The sequence below is a fragment of the Triturus cristatus genome, chromosome 2_2, assembly GCF_964204655.1.
Source record: "Triturus cristatus chromosome 2_2, aTriCri1.1, whole genome shotgun sequence".
Classification (NCBI taxonomy): Eukaryota; Metazoa; Chordata; class Amphibia; order Caudata; family Salamandridae; genus Triturus; species Triturus cristatus.
The window spans coordinates 71,137,330-71,158,575 of record NC_140582.1 but is presented as its reverse complement, the minus strand read 5'-3'; the positions used below and the strand labels follow the sequence as shown (position 1 = coordinate 71,158,575).

At 38.9% G+C, this 21,246-nt stretch overlaps 1 protein-coding gene across 1 annotated transcript in view; it reads left to right on the top strand.

Moving 5' to 3' along the window:
• Positions 1–21,246, top strand: part of LOC146861870 (sulfotransferase 6B1-like) — a 350,581-nt gene that overhangs the window by 69,288 nt on the left and 260,047 nt on the right. The window contains exon 4 of the mRNA XM_085641040.1: positions 1,231–1,357. Within this exon, the coding sequence (XP_085497166.1) occupies positions 1,231–1,357 (127 nt within the window). The remainder of the gene's footprint in view (positions 1–1,230; positions 1,358–21,246) is intronic.

Sequence of the window (21,246 nt, the reverse complement as noted above, 5' to 3'; positions counted from 1 at the left end):
ACCATTTGCTCCCTGCATAGGTTAGGGAGGCTTATGGTCGCACTGTGAGCTGGGTGGTCTCCAGGTCAACATATACTGTGGGTTTGCATGGAGTCAGTCTAGGCACCTCACCCAAAGTTTATGTTGTCCATAAACACGCAGGTCCTACTCACTTAGTGGGAACTACAAGACAATATATAATGAAATATCTCACAACAGAGTGTACTTTTCAGATGTAAAATAGACTGATACATTATGAGGAAGTGTAATGATACACCCAAACAGCAAATAGACAGAAGGTAAAACTAAAATGCTCCTGTAGGCACATCCAAGAAGTGATTGACAATATCTCAAGCCAATGGTTGAAGGTTCCTGAGCCAGTGGGGGAAGGCGGCTACCAAAAGATCTCAAGAGTATGTATGGAATACAATATGTTTGCCATGAATGCTCCGGAGGTAGTTATAAATCGTAGGAGTTGTGGTGAAGGGCAAATTAATGTGTTTTTGAGCTTTCGTGCAGCCCTTGATGAAATAAAGATAGCATTTAATATAATTTTAATCAGGAAGTGATTTTTATAATCCATAGTCTTAAAAGGGTGACTGATAGTGGCTTCTCCTGTTCTGGGGAGTTGTGCTTGAAACTATATTCACGTTTTCTCACACAGTCTTACAAATTGCCTTTCCAGCTTGTTCTATTTTTTTGCCCATTCGTAAAGTAAATATTCACTGTGATAAATGTTAAAAATATTGCAGTTTTCTTTTTCATAAAATATTGTTTTTGAACTCTATGGTGTCTGGCCCTCTCATTCAAGTTAAATGCCTAACATACCCAATGCGAAATCAGCACTGCTTGTTATGTTCACCCAGGACCTGGAAGAGGAAACATTTTACGTAAGAAAGCCTAGGCTGGGGTCACGCAAATGCTAAAACAAGGCTGTGTAGTAAGTAGTGTAAGAAGAGCCTTTCAGGGTGGCCGAAAATTAGATTGACCACAAATTCAAATTTACAACAAACGCAAAGCTCCTGATGGGATTCTGGCCACATTTGTAACCTTTCTCAAGATAACTGAAATTTAAAACTCAGTGGAACCACTTCGGGTTATGAATACAGATTTTTTACTGTTTCCCTTTCACCTTTATCTGATGGTTTCACAAGTGCTAACTCTCTTGCTTTCTCATCTCTACTCTTGTATACTTTTTTTTTTTTAAATCTTTATTGTGTGGTGTTCACATTGTTAATTTTTTCCCAACAGACATTGGTTGTGTTTCGCAATCCAAAGGATGCAGCTGTCTCATATTTCCATTTCCAAAATAATAATCCTGCGCTTCCCAATTACGAGTCCTGGGATGGGTTTTTCGAATGCTTCATGAGTGGCAAAGGTATAGTTCTATTCAAAAACGTTAAATACCAAATATTGGAAAATGGTTTCATTCATGGTACTTCCAGTTAATGAGTACATGCTGTTATATTGCCCGCTGAACAATATCCACAGCCCGTGAAATTATGCGATTCTGCAGCTGAGTGCTTTCAGCATAATTATGTATTTACCACTCTTTCTTATGATTTGCATAGTTAAACAAAAATACATTTTATTGGTAGCTTTAATGAAAAAAACAAAGTTACTTAATAAGCATTGCAAAAGCTAATAGGCCTTATTTTTTAAACTTAATGGTGTTGCCAATGCTGTCTGATGATGTTGAAAAGTATCAGTGAAAAAGCACAATGCTTTTGCTGATGCTATTCAGCATCTGCCCAAACAAAAATGAAAGATGTGATGTGATGGTGCAGCCGCTGTCAGCAGACATGGCCTTCTACAGTCGTGAGCATGTGTTATCAGCCAGTCAGTCATAATAACTTCATTTCGCCACTACGAGTGGCATAAAAAGTATTCTGCAACAGTCAATCAATGACAATAAAAGCATTGTAGAGATGAAAATACATACAAATGCATAAAAAGCTATTAAAATCGTGTAATAGATACAAATCTTAAAACCAGCAGTTCATATGCGTGACTCCTCTTGCTGTGTGCACACATTCAGCCATATAAAATTGATCTCCTCATTCTTATAGCAGACAGCAAAAATGAAGCTACACAATAACACACAAAAGGGTTTGACAATAATTGGAGATAATACAAAGCTGGGCGACATTGTCTAAAATTGAGTTTATGTATAAGCGATAAGATATATTGTTTCCTTTCCACCAGCATATAAATTGCAGAAGAATACAAAATGGAGGTCATTCTGAGGGGATTGTCCATCATATGGACAGGGTGGCAGTGCATCAATGAAATATGTTATGGGAGGATACCCTAACAATATAGGGACCTATTTCAGCCGCAATTGCAAAAAAATATATATCTGTGTTGAAGGTTAGAAACAAATGTCAAATATGAAAAAACAGTGTTATCTATACTAGGTGTTAAGAAGTATTGTTCAACCGTGACATTGTTGTGATTCCTCTCCCACCTGTCTCTGCTCAATCTATCCAATAATTGGCCTTTCAATTCGTTTCCATATTTTAACCATCGTATGTTGTATACCCCAGCTAGATTCAGGCAATGATTTGTAATATCTCTAGTTAAATGTTAATGTTTCTTTCTTCCAAATTGAATGCCACAATAAAATATGTGAAATGCGGATCTGGTCCATAATATAAGGGAGCTTAAATTCGGAGTGACAGTTATAGAAAGAGCAAGATTGCCAAAGGCATCCCAACCTCTTTAAAAACCATCCTCTATGCGTTGAAGTCTGGATGCATCACTGGCCCCATATAGCCGCCCCATAAGTTGCGGCTGACACTTCCTCGCCTGATAGATCTTTTTTATGCTGTCAATTGGTTTCGATCCAAGTTTTTTTCTAAACCTAAAGAGGCCTCCAATATTTATTTCCATTTAGAGCCCCCCCATTAATCACCATGCTTTGCCGATTACTCTCCCTGTCAAATGTAACCCCCAAATAGTTAAAAGTATTCACAACCTCGAGCTTGCACCCTTCTAAATGCATTCTAAGGTATTTCTTGAACTTTGGGCCTGCCACAAGAACAAATGACTTGGATTCGTTGACTTTCAGGGCCAAGTTCCCCATACAATTTGAGTACCCCACTCTGAGCCTTGCAGTGCATTGCCAGTGCATACCAGCAGCACCGCATCATCTGCATAGAGGAATATGGGGACAACAGATGAATTAACAACAGGAACATCTTCAGTAGTTCCCTCCAAGGCCAGCTCTATGGCATTGGTGTATAACGCAAATAGAAAAGGGGCAAGGACGCATCACTGCCTCACTCCACGGGTGATAATAAAATGTCTTGTACACTCGCCCTCTCTGCCATACCGGACGCAAGCTGTGGCGTCAGTATACATCCCATGGATAAAATTAATAATCTGGGTGTCAGCTCCCATTTCTTCCATGATTTCCTACAGTTTAAAATGGACTACACAATCAAAAGTGCCCGACAGGTCCATAAAGGCTATGTAAAAATGTCCGACCTTCGCCGTTGTGTATTTAGCAATGATCAAGTTTAAGTTTAAGTACTGATCAATTGTCTCCTAAAACCATATTGCGAGGGGATTATTATTTTCCTTTCAGTGGCCCATTCCTCAAATCTATTTAAGAGTAGCTGGCCCGTTAATTTGACACTACTATCCAGTAAAGAAAACGGTCTGTAGTTTTTTGGGTTAGCCTTATCCCCTTTTTTATTAATAGGGATTATGACCGTCTTTTTCCAAGAGGATAAAATGCCCATATGTGGTGTTACATTAAAAACATTAGTGAGAAGTGGGGACCAAAGTTCCTAATTATCTAGGAAGAAATCTATCGGTACCCCATCGGGTCCTGGTGCTTTTAATTAACCCTGGGCGGACAACTACGCTACGCTAGCGTAGTTTGCGTAGTTTGTGCTACTCCGCGCTATGCGAATTGCATGTAGCACAGTGCAAAAATATGTAGCGTAGCGTAGTTGGCAATTTTTGCTCGCTCGCGGTCCTCAACGTCAAGTTGGCGACCGCAAGCAAGCAAAATGACATCCCGGCGAGAATTTTTCCTCGTTCACGATCAGCAACATCAAATTGCCGATCGCGAGCGTAGAAAATAAACCTCCCGGCGAGATTCTCAACGTGGGGAAGCCAGGTTTCTCATTGCGAGTGGTCGCGTATGCTCGCGACCGCTCGCTATGAGAAACTACCAGTCCGCGTTGAGAAAGCTGCTGCTTGAGTAAAAATCTACTAGAGCGGCAGAAAACGACAGCTCGCACTGTGCAAGATGCCGTTTTCAATGATTGCACAATGCGGACAAGCATCCTCCGGCACTGTGCAATCATCGCGAACAGTGCACTACGCAGTTCGCGTAGTGCTACGCGTATCTCGCGTAGTGCGAAGTGCACTTTGCATAGCTACGCGTAGCGCTACTACGCGAACTACGCCCAGGGTTACTTTTAATCTACGGCATTGTTTCAGTGCGTACTTCATTTCTCCCAAGGTGAATGGTGTAAAGCCTCTTATGGTGGACACTGATAAATCTATGGGCGGACTAGATGTGTCCCCAGGTTTCCCAAATACTGCTTCGAAGTGAGCCACCCAAGCATCCTCTGTGACATATGTTTCCAGATTGATATATGTGTCTTCTATTAAGAAGGGGGTATTGACTACACTCCAGAAGCCTTTACTATCTCACATTACTACTGTGCTTTGTAATTTCTTCCATGCCTCCTCTTTCAGTACCCTCAGTCTTGCTGACCTGGCTAATGTATATGTTTGCAGAGTGATCTCACTAAGGTGGTGTCTCATGGGGTAGTTATTAAAGCCACATGAAGTGATCTTAGGGTTTTGGAGCTGGCTTCATGAAACCACCGTACCTCCCTATGATTATTAAACAATTTTAGGTGAAATAAATTCTCTTTAACTTCCACTAGGATACGGTCAAAAGCTAATGTTATAGAATTACCAGTTGAGTTTAGATCTAGACATTTATCAATTTCCTGCCTCATTTTAAACACAACACCTGTACTGAGTTTTTGGGTATTAACTTTTTCCCATTTTAAAGTGACACCATTTTTCCTTCCAAGGTAAAGTATTCTGAGGAGGTTTTAATCTTTGGCCACATTGCATATTGCAGGTAATTGTCACGTGATCGTCAAAGGCATTGAAGGTAGTTTTTATATAAGAGAAATACACTCTAATAGATTCGGAGACCAAAATGTAATCAAACACTGAGTAATGAAACCCAGAGAAAAATCTAGGAGCTATCTGGCCCGTGTTAGTGTTACAAAAGTTAATTATTTCTAAGTTGAGGGTCATTAGCAGTTTGTTCAAAGTATTCCCATAAACATTATGCTGGAAATGAGGGGGACAATCCCCGTTGCCATCATTCATATCACACACAGAGGTAACCATCTTCCTGCAAATATGGGAATTAAAATCGCCCATCCAAACTACGTCGAGGTTTTTTTGGTGAGAATTCATGAGAGGACTGATATCCCTTTCCATGGGATCTAAGACTATTGCCATAATAACACCACAATTGTCATTATAGTATTTAATAATGATCCAGTCTCGCCCTTTATAAGCCTCACATATTAAGATATGGTAGTAGGATGAAGTAGCAATTTAAAAAAAATCTGAAATCCAGCTACATTAGATACTAAAGTTATTAATCCCCCACTATGACGACCAGTAGAATGCACCACGTGTGTCTGGTAAGAGGACTACCCATTTATATGGATATCATCAAATTCCCATTTTTCTTAGAAATATAAAATGTCCTTCTGTGTCACCATGGTTAACCAGTCAGAATTGGCTATTTTCTGGTTTTAGCACGCTATATTCCAAGACATGATTTTTAGAGACTCTTTTACTAGAACTGGATTCCCTGTACCACGTGGATTTATTGGTGTATTACTCAGCCAATCACGTGCTTCAAGGTCTCGTAGCAGCGGGAATCTATTGCTGAGTGGTATCGCAGGGTTCATTTGAACAGAACAATGGTTTGGGAACAGACTGAAGTTCGGGAGGGGGTGAGGGAGATTGAAGGAGTTCGGGTTAATGTATGCTGGTGCAATAATGCTACAGGGTTTGTAAAAATAACTTAATGGTAGTGCAAAGATATCGGTTTCCATCAATGGAATGTTGGGTAATATCTGCAATAGTTCACCCACCAGATACTGGTTGTTAAAATTAATAACAATGCAGTCTCCTCCTATTGTTTTCATTGAGGACCCCACGCACTTGACTCTTCTTGCATAATAAGATGCTGATATATGTTAATCCCACCAGTGTAAAATCTGGACACCCAATATAAAACCTTATGCATTAATTGCTCTGTTGAATCTAGTTGGTTAGATGTCAAAGTCAGGGCACCAGCTACAATGGTTACAAAAAGGCATGCAGCAGGGTGGAGGTCTAGAATCTCTCCATGTTTTGGCATGTGAATTCGCTGGTGGATCATATAGCTGTGATCAATTGTAGTGCTTACATCTCTGCGCTCATTAATCCCACTAGGGGCTACACCTCTGCCCAACCACCCCGGCCTTCTCTTTCGACACTCCCCTCTCATTACAGAAATATAATGGTGTGGTAATCTAGAGAGTAGAAAGTCAGTAGTCTCTCTACCCTCTGTTGGTTGAACACTGCGATAATTTACTCGATTTTCAGCCACAAGTGATGGTTGAATGGTCTGTGATCACAAAACGGAGACAGCACAGGATATGCGGCGTGGTGGCGGTGGTTGGGATTGCATACGAATGCCCTGAATCCCCTCCCCTAAACCAGAACCATGATCCCTTCAGGCAAGCATCGTAAGAGTCTCTTCTATTTTGGTCAATCTGGCTGTGATTGGCTGAAGATAGGTTGAGACAATTAGGTCAAGGGGATCATTAGAAGGGGATAGAACAGGCCAGGGAATAGTAGCTGAATCTCTTGCCACAACAGTATTCAGATTATTAAGACCATTAGGGTTTGCAGTCTTAACAGTTTTAGCCATTTTGGTTTGGGTAATTCTTTAGCCCTTCCACGCTTCCTTTTACTTGGTGGCTCCGCCTCTAAGGTCGAATCATTAGCAGAGGTTTTAGGAGAGCCAGATGAGGCAATGGCATAAGTGGCGATGGTTGTATTGCCGTTTAACGAGGGTGATGAGACAATCATATAAATCGATATCATAGCAGTTTTTACCTCTTCTAGTGAGAGGCGCCACTCCGTCAACTTCATCTCTTTTGAGAGCACGTCCACTGCTCTCATCAGGAAGGAATCCAAGGTGTTAGTTATTCTCCCTCCTGCATCTGTTGTTTTGGTCTTTTCTACTGGCCATGCCGTATCGCTATAAATTCTGTAGTTTTGGAAAGACGTTCACCCCGCAAAAATGAGCCCAGCTTAGATCAAAAGTTAGAGCCTAGCCTCTTCCGTGCGATGATGGGCGTGGACGGGCCCGCCCACACACACACACACACACACACACCCACACACACGCGCGAACACACATACACACACACACACACGCACACGCACACACACACACACACACACAATCATACTCCATTTCGGCCACCCTCTAGATTTACACCACAGTTGGCAGGAGACAATCTGGATATCTTTGGTGAAAATGTAACAAAAGATTTTAAACAACTGTATTATCAAGCCACTCAAAAGAAAAAGAAATTGAATCCAAAAAAGCTTTAATACACGAAACTGTGGCTCAACTACAAAAAGAAGAGGGTGTACTGGTAAAGCCCTCAGACAAAGGAGGAAATGTTGTGCTTTGGGGTCACGAATTGTATAAAAAAGGAACAATTCTTTGCAAGACTGGATGTGTGGAAACAGGAAGAACTTTTGAGCTGGGATGAGTACAAGTTCATCAAAAAGGAAAAAACAGTAATACCGGTCTTCTACATGCTCCCAAAGGTGCATAAGAGCACCACAACTCCACCAGGCAGACCGATAATTTCTTCATGTGGCAGTTTGTTTGAAAATGCATCGAAATATATTGACTGTTTTATAAACCCCATTGTAAGAACGCCAACTTCATTTATTAAAGACTCTACGGAGTTTCTTAAATGTATATTTGATTTTCGTTGGAATGAGACAACTATGACACTGGTGACTCTTGATATTTCCACTTTATACACCAGCATAAGACACACTGGTGATTTAAAAGCGACAGAATATTTTTTGAATAGGAGACCCATGAAATTTCTAAAGCACAATCAAATGATTTTAGAATTAATGGAGTGGTGCTTGACAAAGAACATATTTTTATTTGGTGAGGAACTTTTCCAACAGGAACAAGGGACGACGATGTGCACCTGCTTCACCCCCAGTTATGCTAATTTACATCTTTGCTGGTGGGAGGAGCAGGTGCTCGGTGGACCGCCCCGGAACAGGGGTCAGAACAGGTTTTATTGTGGGTTAGGTTCATAGATGATGTTTTCATGCTATGGCAGGGCACGGAAACGGACATAGAACTATTCATCATGGACCTTAACCAGAACACCAATAATCTTAAGTTTGTGGGGCAGTATAGTAAAACTACCATAGACTTTTTAGATATCAGGATAAAACCAGTGGGAGATAAACTAGAGACCACTGTTTTTAGAAAGGTCACAGCAGGCAATACTATTTTCCACGCGGGCAGTGCCCACCCTGCACCTCTCATTAGAAGCATACCTTTAGGGGAGTTCTATAGGGCACAGAGAGCGTGTAGTAGTCAGGAAGAATATTGCAGAATAGAACACGAAATGACAGCCAGATTCATTCAGAGAGGTTACTCACCAGATGCTATAAAAGGAGCAGCCACTAAAGCTAGGAATCTGGAGTGACATAAGGTATTATTCGAACCATCTAGAACCCAATAGAGGAAAAACGATAGAAAACAGCAGAAGGGACTGGAGAATCATAGATTTATAACAACGTTCAACATCAAGCATAAAGAGATCAGGTCCATTCTGAATAGACATTGGCATCGGATAAAGGATGATCCAATATTGGGCCCAAAAGTAAATAAACATCCAGATATAACCTATAGGAAGTCCAAATCATTAAAAGATCTGATTGTGATGAGCGAATATCAGGAGAGGAAGAGGGGAGCCCCTACTTGGCTCCAACAGAAACCAGGTTTTAAAAAATGTTTTAAATGCAAGGCGTGCCAATATGCCATGAATCGCACTGATTTTAGGACTTTTTTAAATAAAACCATTACCATCAAGAGTTTTTTAACCTGCAGATCAAGTTTTGTTGTTTACTTATTGCAATGCTCCTGTTCTAATATTTATATAGGAAGTACAACTTTACCTGTGTATAAGAGAATTTTGCAGCACGTAAATTAGCAGCACCCCAGAGCAATCATTAATCAGGATAGAGCTTATCCGATTGCAAGACATTTTGAAATCCATCATCAAAGTAACCCTTCTATCTCACAGTATAGCTGTATAGCAGAAATCCCCAGAAAAAGAAGAGGTGGGGATAGGGAGAAGGAACTCGGAAAATTAGAAACATATTTTATATTAGAGTTCAACAGGAAAGAACCTCATGGGTTGAATGTAGATGAGGACTTATACACCTGTTTATATTGAAAGGAAGATGGAAATAAGAGAATGAGGATGAGTCTGCACATAATGGAACCATTTGTTTTTTTAAATTTTATTTTTTGTAAGAACGTAATACAAGGGACCTGGCCACCAGAAATTGATGTAAAACAAATTTTTGTTGATGTAGTTATTTTATATTAAGTAGGATACAGTACAATTTTTTGGAGGTTAAATTGGAAGGAAATATAAGCCAGGAGAGACCTTTTAAATTAAGGGACATCAAGTGGTATTTTAAATAACTTTTTAAGTGTTTTTACTAAGTATATGAGATATGTTTTTTATAAAAAATCTTTTTTAAGAAAACAATATACTCTAAAGCACTTGCACTTTTAGTAGTCTAGTACTGTGGAAAAGTATTCAAGATTCAGGAAAAAATGAACTGATTCATGTTTGCTAAAGCACTGGCACTTTATTCAGAGGAGAATGTAATAGGAGATACCGTTTGTAATAGAAATAGTCTTCTTCCTGTATGTGCATTATAAAGTATATGAAGTTTATATTTTCTTGTATTGTTGAAATATAATATACTTACAAGCATTTGCACTTTAAAAGTCTAGCACTGAAGAAGAGTATATAGACTTCAGTTGAGAGGGAACTGATTGATTTATACTCAAGCACTGGCACTTTATTACTAAAATTGTACTGGACCAATATGCACTTGCACCTTTGTATAATAATCGTTAAAAAATATTTTGCACATGCACTTTGATTGATAAATTGACTGTCTAAAAATTGAATATATGGAACGGGCATTGAATTAAAAAACAGGGCAATGACGCAATTGGAAGTAAATCAACTAAAATACTGGGATGGGAACGCAAGTAATACATTTTTCTGCGAATCGTATGCCTCCAGATTTGTTGATCATATATATTAATAGTGTCCTACTGTTTTGCAAGTGAACATTTGATCTTTAAAAATTGTAATGAAGGACATGTAACAAGTAAACCTGTTCTTATAATCGTTATTCATTTATATAGACATGTTCAAAGATGGCAGCCGCTTTGCTAGTAAAAGAGGGCTGCATGATGGTCAATGTAAATTTAGTCCTTCGTTAATGTTCTCTATTGTAATGAATATTTTAATGAGAAAGAATTGGCGCTCTGGCATCGTGAACAAGGCAGCTTGAGACTGCCAAAACGCGTAGATGTAATCGTTACGAAATAAACTACCGAGTCACCAATACCTCTTGGAGTGCTGGATGATTGTTTTGACATACGATAATCTTATGCAAATATACATATATATATATATATATATATATATATATATATATACATATATATATATATATATATACACACACACACATATATATATATATATATATTACCTACTGGCGGTCGCCAGTAGGTAGTTATAGTTAGGACCACGTTTCCATAGGAAAACCTCAACATTCTATTTTGAATAACTTTGGCGCCGGTCGACGAATCCTCGCGAATTTCTCAAAATAGGTGGGGCGCTACGGTCCGCTCCTACCCTGAAAGTCTCGGGGGGATCCGTCAAGCGGGGGCTGAGATAAAAGGGGGGTCCCAAAACGCGTTTTTCCCATGCATTTTTCCATAGGACCTTTAGAACGACCTACAGCCCGAACGGCTGAACAGAATTACTAGAAATTTGGCAGAGAGGTAGTCCGTAGGTCAAGGAAGTGCCTTTTGTAGGTTTGGTGTAAATCAGTTCAGTAGATTTTGAGAAAATAGCCTTTAAATCAATATATATATCTGAGCCAGCTTACGGTACGCTTACCGTACGCTTACGGTAAGCGTACGGTGGCGTGCGCGAGCGCGATTCTGATTGGCTCTTAGATCTTAGTAAACATTCGAATCGGCCGAAACCAGGAAGCGGCGGCCGCCATTTTGTGTATTTCACTCTGAAAAAAAAGAGTGAAAACAAGGAAAGGGGGCAATGAGGAGAGTTACAGACCCCCTAACAATTGTAAGGGGGTCAAAGAAGGACAGAAAAGTACAAAAAAAACATTTATTGATTTTAAAAAAAATCACGGGGTACGCGTACGGTAAGCTCACGGTAAGCGTACGGTAAAAAAAATAAAAATAAATAAATGAAAATCAGATTTAAGAGTTTAGAAATTAGGGAGCTCTAAAAAGAGCTGTTGTGTTTATGGAGTCATTTTTTTAGTGGTACCTACAAGTAAGTACCGATGCAGAGTCTAAGGTTCAAGAGGAAGACTCTGTTCCCTTCATCATTGAAGTGCACACCATCTCCTCTATAAATGTCTTGCATGTCGTAACGCAAGTTGTTGTGGTAAATGGCACCCATACCATAGTCACGGAGGAAAGCAGAAACAGATTTGTTGACGTGCTTTCTTGCTTTGTCAATCTGTGGACAGAAATGATTGGACCAGTTCCATTTTTGCCTTTGGCATATGTTGGAAAACACAAAGGCAGTTTTAGGGAAAAGTGTAAACAGTTGTGCAAAGGTGTCCTTCATAAGCATTTCCAGACCTACCCCAGTCAAAGTGCCTAGGTCATTGCCACCACAGTGCACTATTATGAGGTCAGGGTGTTGGATTTGAATGAAGGATTTCACCAATGGCATCAATTGGTGCCACTTTAACCCTCTCTGACCAATCCATTTAATGTCTACATTTGGCAAAGCAAGGTCTCTCACCATATCTGTTTTCTCTGCAAACTTTTCACTCCAGAAGACATAGCTGTGCCCTACAATCCACACTGTGAACATCTTCAAAGGAGAACTGGATGCACTCAGGAGGTGTCTTTCAGTAGAATGGCAATATGAAAAGAAAGACAGTTTGGAAATGGAGGCATACATATTTTTTACAAAACAAAAAGAACTGATTGGCTGTTTCATACCATTCTAGAAAAAAAACTAGGCTGTATGTGAAAATTAATAGAAGCATGTTTTGTATTGGTACAAAAAAATGTGTAACCAAAGAACAGTACTATGGATTTGCAGTTAGGATTGAAAAGTCAAGCACTCTTGCTCTGTGGAATTGAAACATTGTGTGTCGAACTTCTGACCTAACTGCACACAGCAGTGTTCCATGAGCTGTTGCTATGGTAGCAGGCAGAAGTCAAGTTGGGGGAAGGGTACTAGGCAGAAGTCAAGTTGGGGGCAGGCTACTTTTGGAAAAGGGTTGGTTTTCAACCAATAGAAATGTGTCATTACATTTGAAAAAAAGGGGGAAGCACTGAGATTTGAAACTTACATGTATATGTGTGGAAAAATAGAGGGAAAGTTTGCCATTATCTGGTTCTGCTGAGAGGAGAGAGGTGTACAGAACAGAGATCCTGGCTCTGATAATCTGCTGTTTGAGTGACACATTTCTTTCACAACTAACTAATTTTAAAGGTGAGTTTACAGTTTGAGAGGGGATGTATGTGGTAACTTAAGAAATGAATAATAGAAATGGGAATTGTTTTTGTTGTAGTTACACATGGTGGATTCATAATGTGTCAGTCTGTAAAAGAGATTTTCACTTGGCCCGAAAAAAAAAGAGCAGTAAGTGTGCTTTCAAATTGGCAAAGAAATTTCGTTTTGGCACTAATGTGAAAACATGACTCTGTGTCCATAGAAGAATTATAGGCAGAAATTTATTGCGTCTTGCTCTGGTGATTTCACAGTTGCAGTAGATGGAAAAGAGGAGCGAATTTTTGGGGGAAGAAGCAGAGGCTTAGCACACACCCATGTGCTTGCCATGTATAGTCATGCACAGTAATTAGAAGCGAGTGGGGTTTTCAGGTTTAAGTCTGTAATGCAAATACATTCAGCATCACTAAGGCTGGTTGCTCCTGCTGGAGTGTAGGCAGTCACAGAGAATACACACGGTGGTGGTCTGAAAAAAAAACAGCTTGGACATGTGCATTTAAATAAATTTAAAAAAAAGGTTTCAGAATGTGTCAGTCTGTAAAAGTGATTTCAAAGTGTAAAAAGAGATTTTCACTTGGCCCAAAAAAAAAAGAGCAGTAAGTGTGCTTTCAAATTGGCAAAGAAATTTCGTTTTGGCACTAATGTGAAAACATGACTCTGTGTCCATAGAAGAATTATAGGCAGAAATTTATTGCGTCTTGCTCTGGTGATTTCACAGTTGCAGTAGATGGAAAAGAGGAGCGAATTTTTGGGGGAAGAAGCAGAGGCTTAGCACACACCCATGTGCTTGCCATGTATAGTCATGCACAGTAATTAGAAGCGAGTGGGGTTTTCAGGTTTAAGTCTGTAATGCAAATACATTCAGCATCACTAAGGCTGGTTGCCCCTGCTGGAGTGTAGGCAGTCACAGAGAATACACACGGTGGTGGTCTGAAAAAAAAACAGCTTGGACATGTGCATTTAAATAAATTTAAAAAAAAGGTTTCAGAATGTGTCAGTCTGTAAAAGTGATTTCAAAGTGTAAAAAGAGATTTTCACTTGGCCCAAAAAAAAAAGAGCAGTAAGTGTGCTTTCAAATTGGCAAAGAAATTTCGTTTTGGCACTAATGTGAAAACATGACTCTGTGTGCATAGAAGAATTATAGGCAGAAATTTATTGCGTCTTGCTCTGGTGATTTCACAGTTGCAGTAGATGGAAAAGAGGAGCGAATTTTTGGGGGAAGAAGCAGAGGCTTAGCACACACCCATGTGCTTGCCATGTATAGTCATGCACAGTAATTAGAAGCGAGTGGGGTTTTCAGGTTTAAGTCTGTAATGCAAATACATTCAGCATCACTAAGGCTGGTTGCCCCTGCTGGAGTGTAGGCAGTCACAGAGAATACACACGGTGGTGGTCTGAAAAAAAAACAGCTTGGACATGTGCATTTAAATAAATTTAAAAAAAAGGTTTCAGAATGTGTCAGTCTGTAAAAGTGATTTCAAAGTGTAAAAAGAGATTTTCACTTGGCCCAAAAAAAAAAGAGCAGTAAGTGTGCTTTCAAATTGGCAATGAAATTTCGTTTTGGCACTAATGTGAAAACATGACTCTGTGTGCATAGAAGAATTATAGGCAGAAATGTATTGCGTCTTGCTCTGGTGATTTCACAGTTGCAGTAGATGGAAAAGAGGAGCGAATTTTTGGGGGAAGAAGCAGAGGCTTAGCACACACCCATGTGCTTGCCATGTATAGTCATGTACAGTAATTAGAAGCGAGTGGGGTTTTCAGGTTTAAGTCTGTAATGCAAATACATTCAGCATCACTAAGGCTGGTTGCCCCTGCTGGAGTGTAGGCAGTCACAGAGAATACACACGGTGGTGGTCTGAAAAAAAAACAGCTTGGACATGTGCATTTAAATAAATTTAAAAAAAAGGTTTCAGAATGTGTCAGTCTGTAAAAGTGATTTCAAAGTGTAAAAAGAGATTTTCACTTGGCCCGAAAAAAAAAGAGCAGTAAGTGTGCTTTCAAATTGGCAAAGAAATTTCGTTTTGGCACTAATGTGAAAACATGACTCTGTGTGCATAGAAGAATTATAGGCAGAAATTTATTGCGTCTTGCTCTGGTGATTTCACAGTTGCAGTAGATGGAAAAGAGGAGCGAATTTTTGGGGGAAGAAGCAGAGGCTTAGCACACACCCATGTGCTTGCCATGTATAGTCATGCACAGTAATTAGAAGCGAGTGGGGTTTTCAGGTTTAAGTCTGTAATGCAAATACATTCAGCATCACTAAGGCTGGTTGCCCCTGCTGGAGTGTAGGCAGTCACAGAGAATACACACGGTGGTGGTCTGAAAAAAAAACAGCTTGGACATGTGCATTTAAATAAATTTAAAAAAAAGGTTTCAGAATGTGTCAGTCTGTAAAAGTGATTTCAAAGTGTAAAAAGAGATTTTCACTTGGCCCGAAAAAAAAAGAGCAGTAAGTGTGCTTTCAAATTGGCAAAGAAATTTCGTTTTGGCACTAATGTGAAAACATGACTCTGTGTGCATAGAAGAATTATAGGCAGAAATTTATTGCGTTTTGCTCTGGTGATTTCACAGTTGCAGTAGATGGAAAAGAGGAGCGAATTTTTGGGGGAAGAAGCAGAGGCTTAGCACACACCCATGTGCTTGCCATGTATAGTCATGCACAGTAATTAGAAGCGAGTGGGGTTTTCAGGTTTAAGTCTGTAATGCAAATACATTCAGCATCACTAAGGCTGGTTGCCCCTGCTGGAGTGTAGGCAGTCACAGAGAATACACACGGTGGTGGTCTGAAAAAAAACCAGCTTGGACATGTGCATTTAAATAAATTTAAAAAAAAGGTTTCAGAATGTGTCAGTCTGTAAAAGTGATTTCAAAGTGTAAAAAGAGATTATCACTTGGCCCGAAAAAAAAAGAGCAGTAAGTGTGCTTTCAAATTGGCAAAGAAATTTCGTTTTGGCACTAATGTGAAAACATGACTCTGTGTCCATAGAAGAATTATAGGCAGAAATTTATTGCGTTTTGCTCTGGTGATTTCACAGTTGCAGTAGATGGAAAAGAGGAGCGAATTTTTGGGGGAAGAAGCAGAGGCTTAGCACACACCCATGTGCTTGCCATGTATAGTCATGCACAGTAATTAGAAGCGAGTGGGGTTTTCAGGTTTAAGTCTGTAATGCAAATATATTCAGCATCACTAAGGCTGGTTGCCCCTGCTGGAGTGTAGGCAGTCACAGAGAATACACACGGTGGTGGAATGAAAAAAAAAAACAGGTTGGACATGTGCATTTAAATAAATTTAAAAAAAAGGTTTCAGAATGTGTCAGTCTGTAAAAGTGATTTCAAAGTGTAAAAAGAGATTTTCACTTGGCCCGAAAAAAAAAGTGCAGTAAGTGTGCTTTCAAATTGGCAAAGAAATTTCGTTTTGGCACTAATGTGATAACATGACTCTGTGTGCATAGAAGAATTATAGGCAGAAATTTATTGCGTCTTCCTCTGGTGATTTCACAGTTGCAGTAGATGGAAAAGAGGAGCGAATTTTTGGGGGAAAAAGCAGAGGCTTAGCACACACCCATGTGCTTGCCATGTATAGTCATGCACAGTAATTAGAAGCGAGTGGGGTTTTCAGGTTTAAGTCTGTAATGCAAATATATTCAGCATCACTAAGGCTGGTTGCCCCTGCTGGAGTGTAGGCAGTCACAGAGAATGCACACGGTGGTGATCTGAAAAAAAAAAAAAGCTTGGACATGTGCATTTAAATAAATTTTAAAAAAAGAGCAGTTTGTGTGCATTCAAAATGGCAAAGAAATTTCGTTTTGTGACTGTTGTGAAAAGAAATGTAGTAATATATTTAAATACAATAAAGGATTTTTTTTTTTAGTTTTTTTCAGGTATTGCTGAAGAACAGTGAACAAAATTTAAGATGCCTACAAAATCTCGAGTTCAAAAAACGCTAAAAAAAAAACTATATTTGAGGACAACTGGAGGACCAAAGTTAGTAGAAGATGCTGATGTTGGGAAAAAGAAAAAATCTTCTGGTAAGCAAAAAAAACAATTCCTAAACAAAATATTGAAAACAAACAAAAATGTACAAAATGTCTGTTCTCGGAAAAATGTAACAAAACCTACAGAACAGCAAAAAATTGAGGATTTAGTTAATGCAAATATACCTTCTGCAATTGAAAAGTTTAACATAAACAGAAAAACAGCATTTAAAGAGATACGTAGAAAAATGTTTCAGAGAAGAGTTATGTCCAATTTGATAAAGGATATAAAGAAATATAAGCAAAAGGCTAAATATTATAAGAGAAAAAAAGAAATTGAAGCCATTGCAGCAAAAGCATTAGAATTAAAAAGGAAACTATTCATATTAATTTTGAATAGGATGCGTACATTAGATAAAATGGTTAATGTACTGAAATCACAAAGCAAAAGCAAAAGAGTAGTGAACAGAACAAACTTTTGTAAAGTGTTTTTAGGAAAGTGGATGCATAGTTCAAGTAGTGAACCTTTTTTTAATGAAGAAAGCTATTTTCAAAGTAATAGTTTGCTGCATGCAGTTGACACCAGAGGTCGTTCATACGAAGTAAAAAATGGTTGCATAATGGAGAAGGAGATAATGGTTCCAAGAGATGAGGTACAAGTGATGGCAGATGAGGCAATGGGGAGACGTCCTAAAGCCCCAGTGTACACTTGGAATTGTAGTAGTATTTGCACTGTGCGTCAGGAATCTATTGACAGATTTCGAGAGTTTCTAAGAGAATATAGTAAAAAAAGTGTAAAACAAAAGATTAAGGTGCTTCAAAGTCTGGATCCATGCAGAGTGAGAGAGAATACTGGTTTGCAGGGTCATTCTCTTGCTTGTCTATCTAGAAAAGTGTGCAATAGTGTTTTCCATCATTTTAGGATGCTGGCTGTTCATCATACTGAAATGAGAAAGTTTGTGAGACGGTTGTATTTTGCCAAAAGTCCAGCAATAAAGTTAAATGAATTGAATAGGGCTCTGTTCCGAGGAACGGTATCAGATGTAGAGAAGGTTGTTGATGAAATTCAGTTTTGTTACTTTGGTCCTGAAGAAAACAGTGCAGAGAAGGACACAGTAAATGAGGCAGAAGTGGAAGAGAATGTAGAACCCTCTGTAAGTAACACATTTAATGATCACATAACAAAATTTGCAATAGTCTCTAATGAAAGACCAAATGTTACTTGTATTTGTTGCCGCAGAACTCATTATAGAAAACAAACTAGGAATGTTGATCTCTACAGAAAGAGTGAAAATGAAGATAATTATAAGTGGATGGATTTTGCCACATATATATTTCTTGAAAATTGTTTTGAATTGGGTGAAGATCAGCGTATTTGTAAATACTGCTACAACAAGTTAGAGGAAAATAGAATGCCGACCAGAGCTGTACATAATAATTTAGAATTGGATGCTATTCCTGCTGAACTTTCTGAATTAAATACATATGAGTCTATACTCATTCAATGTGTTCATCCGTTCCAGACCATAGTACGTATGGAGCCCAAAACTGGTAAATTACCTCCTTCAGATTTACTGAGAGGTTTAAAAGGTAGAGTGGTGTATTTGCCCTTGGATTTGAAAAAAAATATGGAAACTATTGATGCAGATACTTTGGAAACTGAACCATTAATTATTCTGGTTAATGGTGTCCCTACAAAGAATAAGAAGATTTGGCAGGAGCTGGTAGATGTGCGGAAAGTACAAAGAGCAAATTTGTATTTGAAAAAAAATAACAAATGGTATGAATCAATTTATATACAAGAAGAAGAAGAAGAAGAAGAAGATTTACAAGGAGACACAGAAACACCAACTGGACAAATTGAAAAAGTGGACAAGTCAAAGGAAGAAGAAATTTATGAACATTTTAGCATACATCCTCTCCATTCGAAAGAAGTTATGGGAGACAATATTGATCTCTTTCAGATGAAGAAAGCAAAAGGAAATCCCGTGAGTGTATGGGAGGAGAGCTTGGAAGCTCGATGTTTTCCCCAGCTGTTTCCTACAGGAAAAGGAGGACGATACGATGAACGTCCAGAACAGATTCCAGCTTCTGAGTATCGGACTACAAGACTATATGCTGAAGATCCCAGATTTCGACAAAGTATCCCTTATTTGTTCCATCTTTTATTTGAAAGCGACTTGTCTGCACTGTCTTATGCAGTAAATCACATTTTAAAAAGTGGAGTACATTTACAAAATGTGTCTGCTAAGGATTTTATGGAGAAAGTGCAGCACCGAGATGATCATTTGGAAACACAACTGATCAATCTGATGGCTTGTCAGCGTGGGACAAATGAATATTGGTACCGACGCCATGGTGAACTAAAATGCATGTTACGCAACTTAGGAACACCAACATGGTTCCTTACCCTAAGCTGCGCCGAGTACGCTTGGGATGATTTACTGGATTTTCTACGAGAGGCCAATTCAAACATTGAAAACATCGAATACAAGACAGCAGGAGAACTGTGCTCATTGGATCCGGTTAATGTTTGCAGATATTTCAATCATAGATTTGAGGCTATGATGTCCTTCATCTGCAATAAAAAAAATCCACCCCTTGGAGAAGTAGTGGATTTCTTTTGGAGAAAAGAGTACCAGGCAAGAGGTGATCCTCATATTCATATGCTGCTGTGGATCAAGGATGCCCCAAAGTTTGGAACAGATACTGATGAAGCAGTGTTATCTTACATTGAAGAATATGCAACATGTGCTATACCTAAAAGCACAGAAGAGAACAAGTTAAAGGAGCAAGTTCTACGTTTCCAAAGTCATCGGTGTGGAAAATACTGTCGACGGAAATACAAGAGCAAAGAAAAATACTACACTAAATGTCGATTTGGATTTCCTAGACCTGTTCTTACAAATGGAAGAGTCAACAGTTTTATGTCAGCTGTGAGACATACTATCACAAGAAAATCACCTAAGAATACCTACAACCTTAAAAGAAAAGAAGAATCAAAAAATATAAATGACTACAACCCAGTCATTTTATCCATGTGGAACGCTAACATGGATATACAGTATGTTGCTGACAATTCCATTGCTGTTGCTCGATATGTAACGTCTTACATTACGAAATCAGAAAAAACAGAATTGAAGGAAATGTGGGAAGAGATTTCTCACGAGAAGACTGTCAGTAAGAAGCTGTACAGTTTCAGTTTGAAGATGTTATCGCATCGAGAAATTGGATCCTACGAATGTTCAGATAGGTTATCTTCTGCAAGTCTCTACTCGAAGTCAAGAAGAATAATTTGGGCAAGTTTAGGCCTTGCAGCAATGAGAAATCGGGTACTGAAATCTGTTGGAGAAATTGAATATTTGGCTGAGAATGACCCAGAAAGTACAGACATATTGAAAACAAACATGTTGGACACATATTATCCCAAGAGAAGTCATCATCTGGAGAACATGTGTCTCTATGAAGTGCTGCAGAACTACATTTATTCACGGAAAGCTGCAGAAGACATCAACAGTGGAAAATATAAAGTTGTTGGTGAAGAAGGATGTTTGGTGAAGCAAACCAAAGGAAGTTTGATAAATCACCGGAAGCTGAGTTGCGACACTACCGACAAGAAAGAATTTTACTACTTGGCTCTTTTACAGTTGTTTAAACCATGGCGTACAGAGGATGAACTACTGGGAGAATTCCAGAGCTATGAAGATTCTTTTAATGCTTGCAAAGACAGCATACAATGCAGTACATTCTCAACTTATCTGCAAATGTTAAATGAAGAAATTGAACAGGAAACTACAATTGCAGCAGAAATAGCTAGAGACAGTTCTCAGGACAGCCAAAGTTCAGGAACATACAGTCAAGATCCCCTAGGACAACCAATCGTTGAAAATGAAGCATCAATAGCCATGAATGAAGTGGAAACGGCTATGAATCAAGCTCAAGAAGAATTTATAGACTTAGAAAATTTGGAAAGACAACTGAATCAAGAGCAGCAACAAATTTATGAAGAGATCAAAAACAAAATTGATCACGGATTTCTACATATCAAAAAAGAGTGCTCATGCACATCATTTCATCCAATCAGGATGTATGTAAGCGGACAAGCTGGCACTGGAAAAAGTTTCCTAATTAAAGTCATCAGAAGCTACCTAAAGCAAAAAACGGATTCTACTTTGTCTTGTGTGGTTACTGCTCCAACTGGGTTAGCAGCATATAACATAAAAGGAATCACCTTACATCGTTTGCTAATGTTACCAGTGGAGCATGAGAACAAAATACAATTCAACAAGCTAACTGGAGAAGCATCCTTAGAAGTGTCAAGAGTATTGAAGAAGATGCAAGTTCTCATTATTGATGAGGTGAGCATGGTA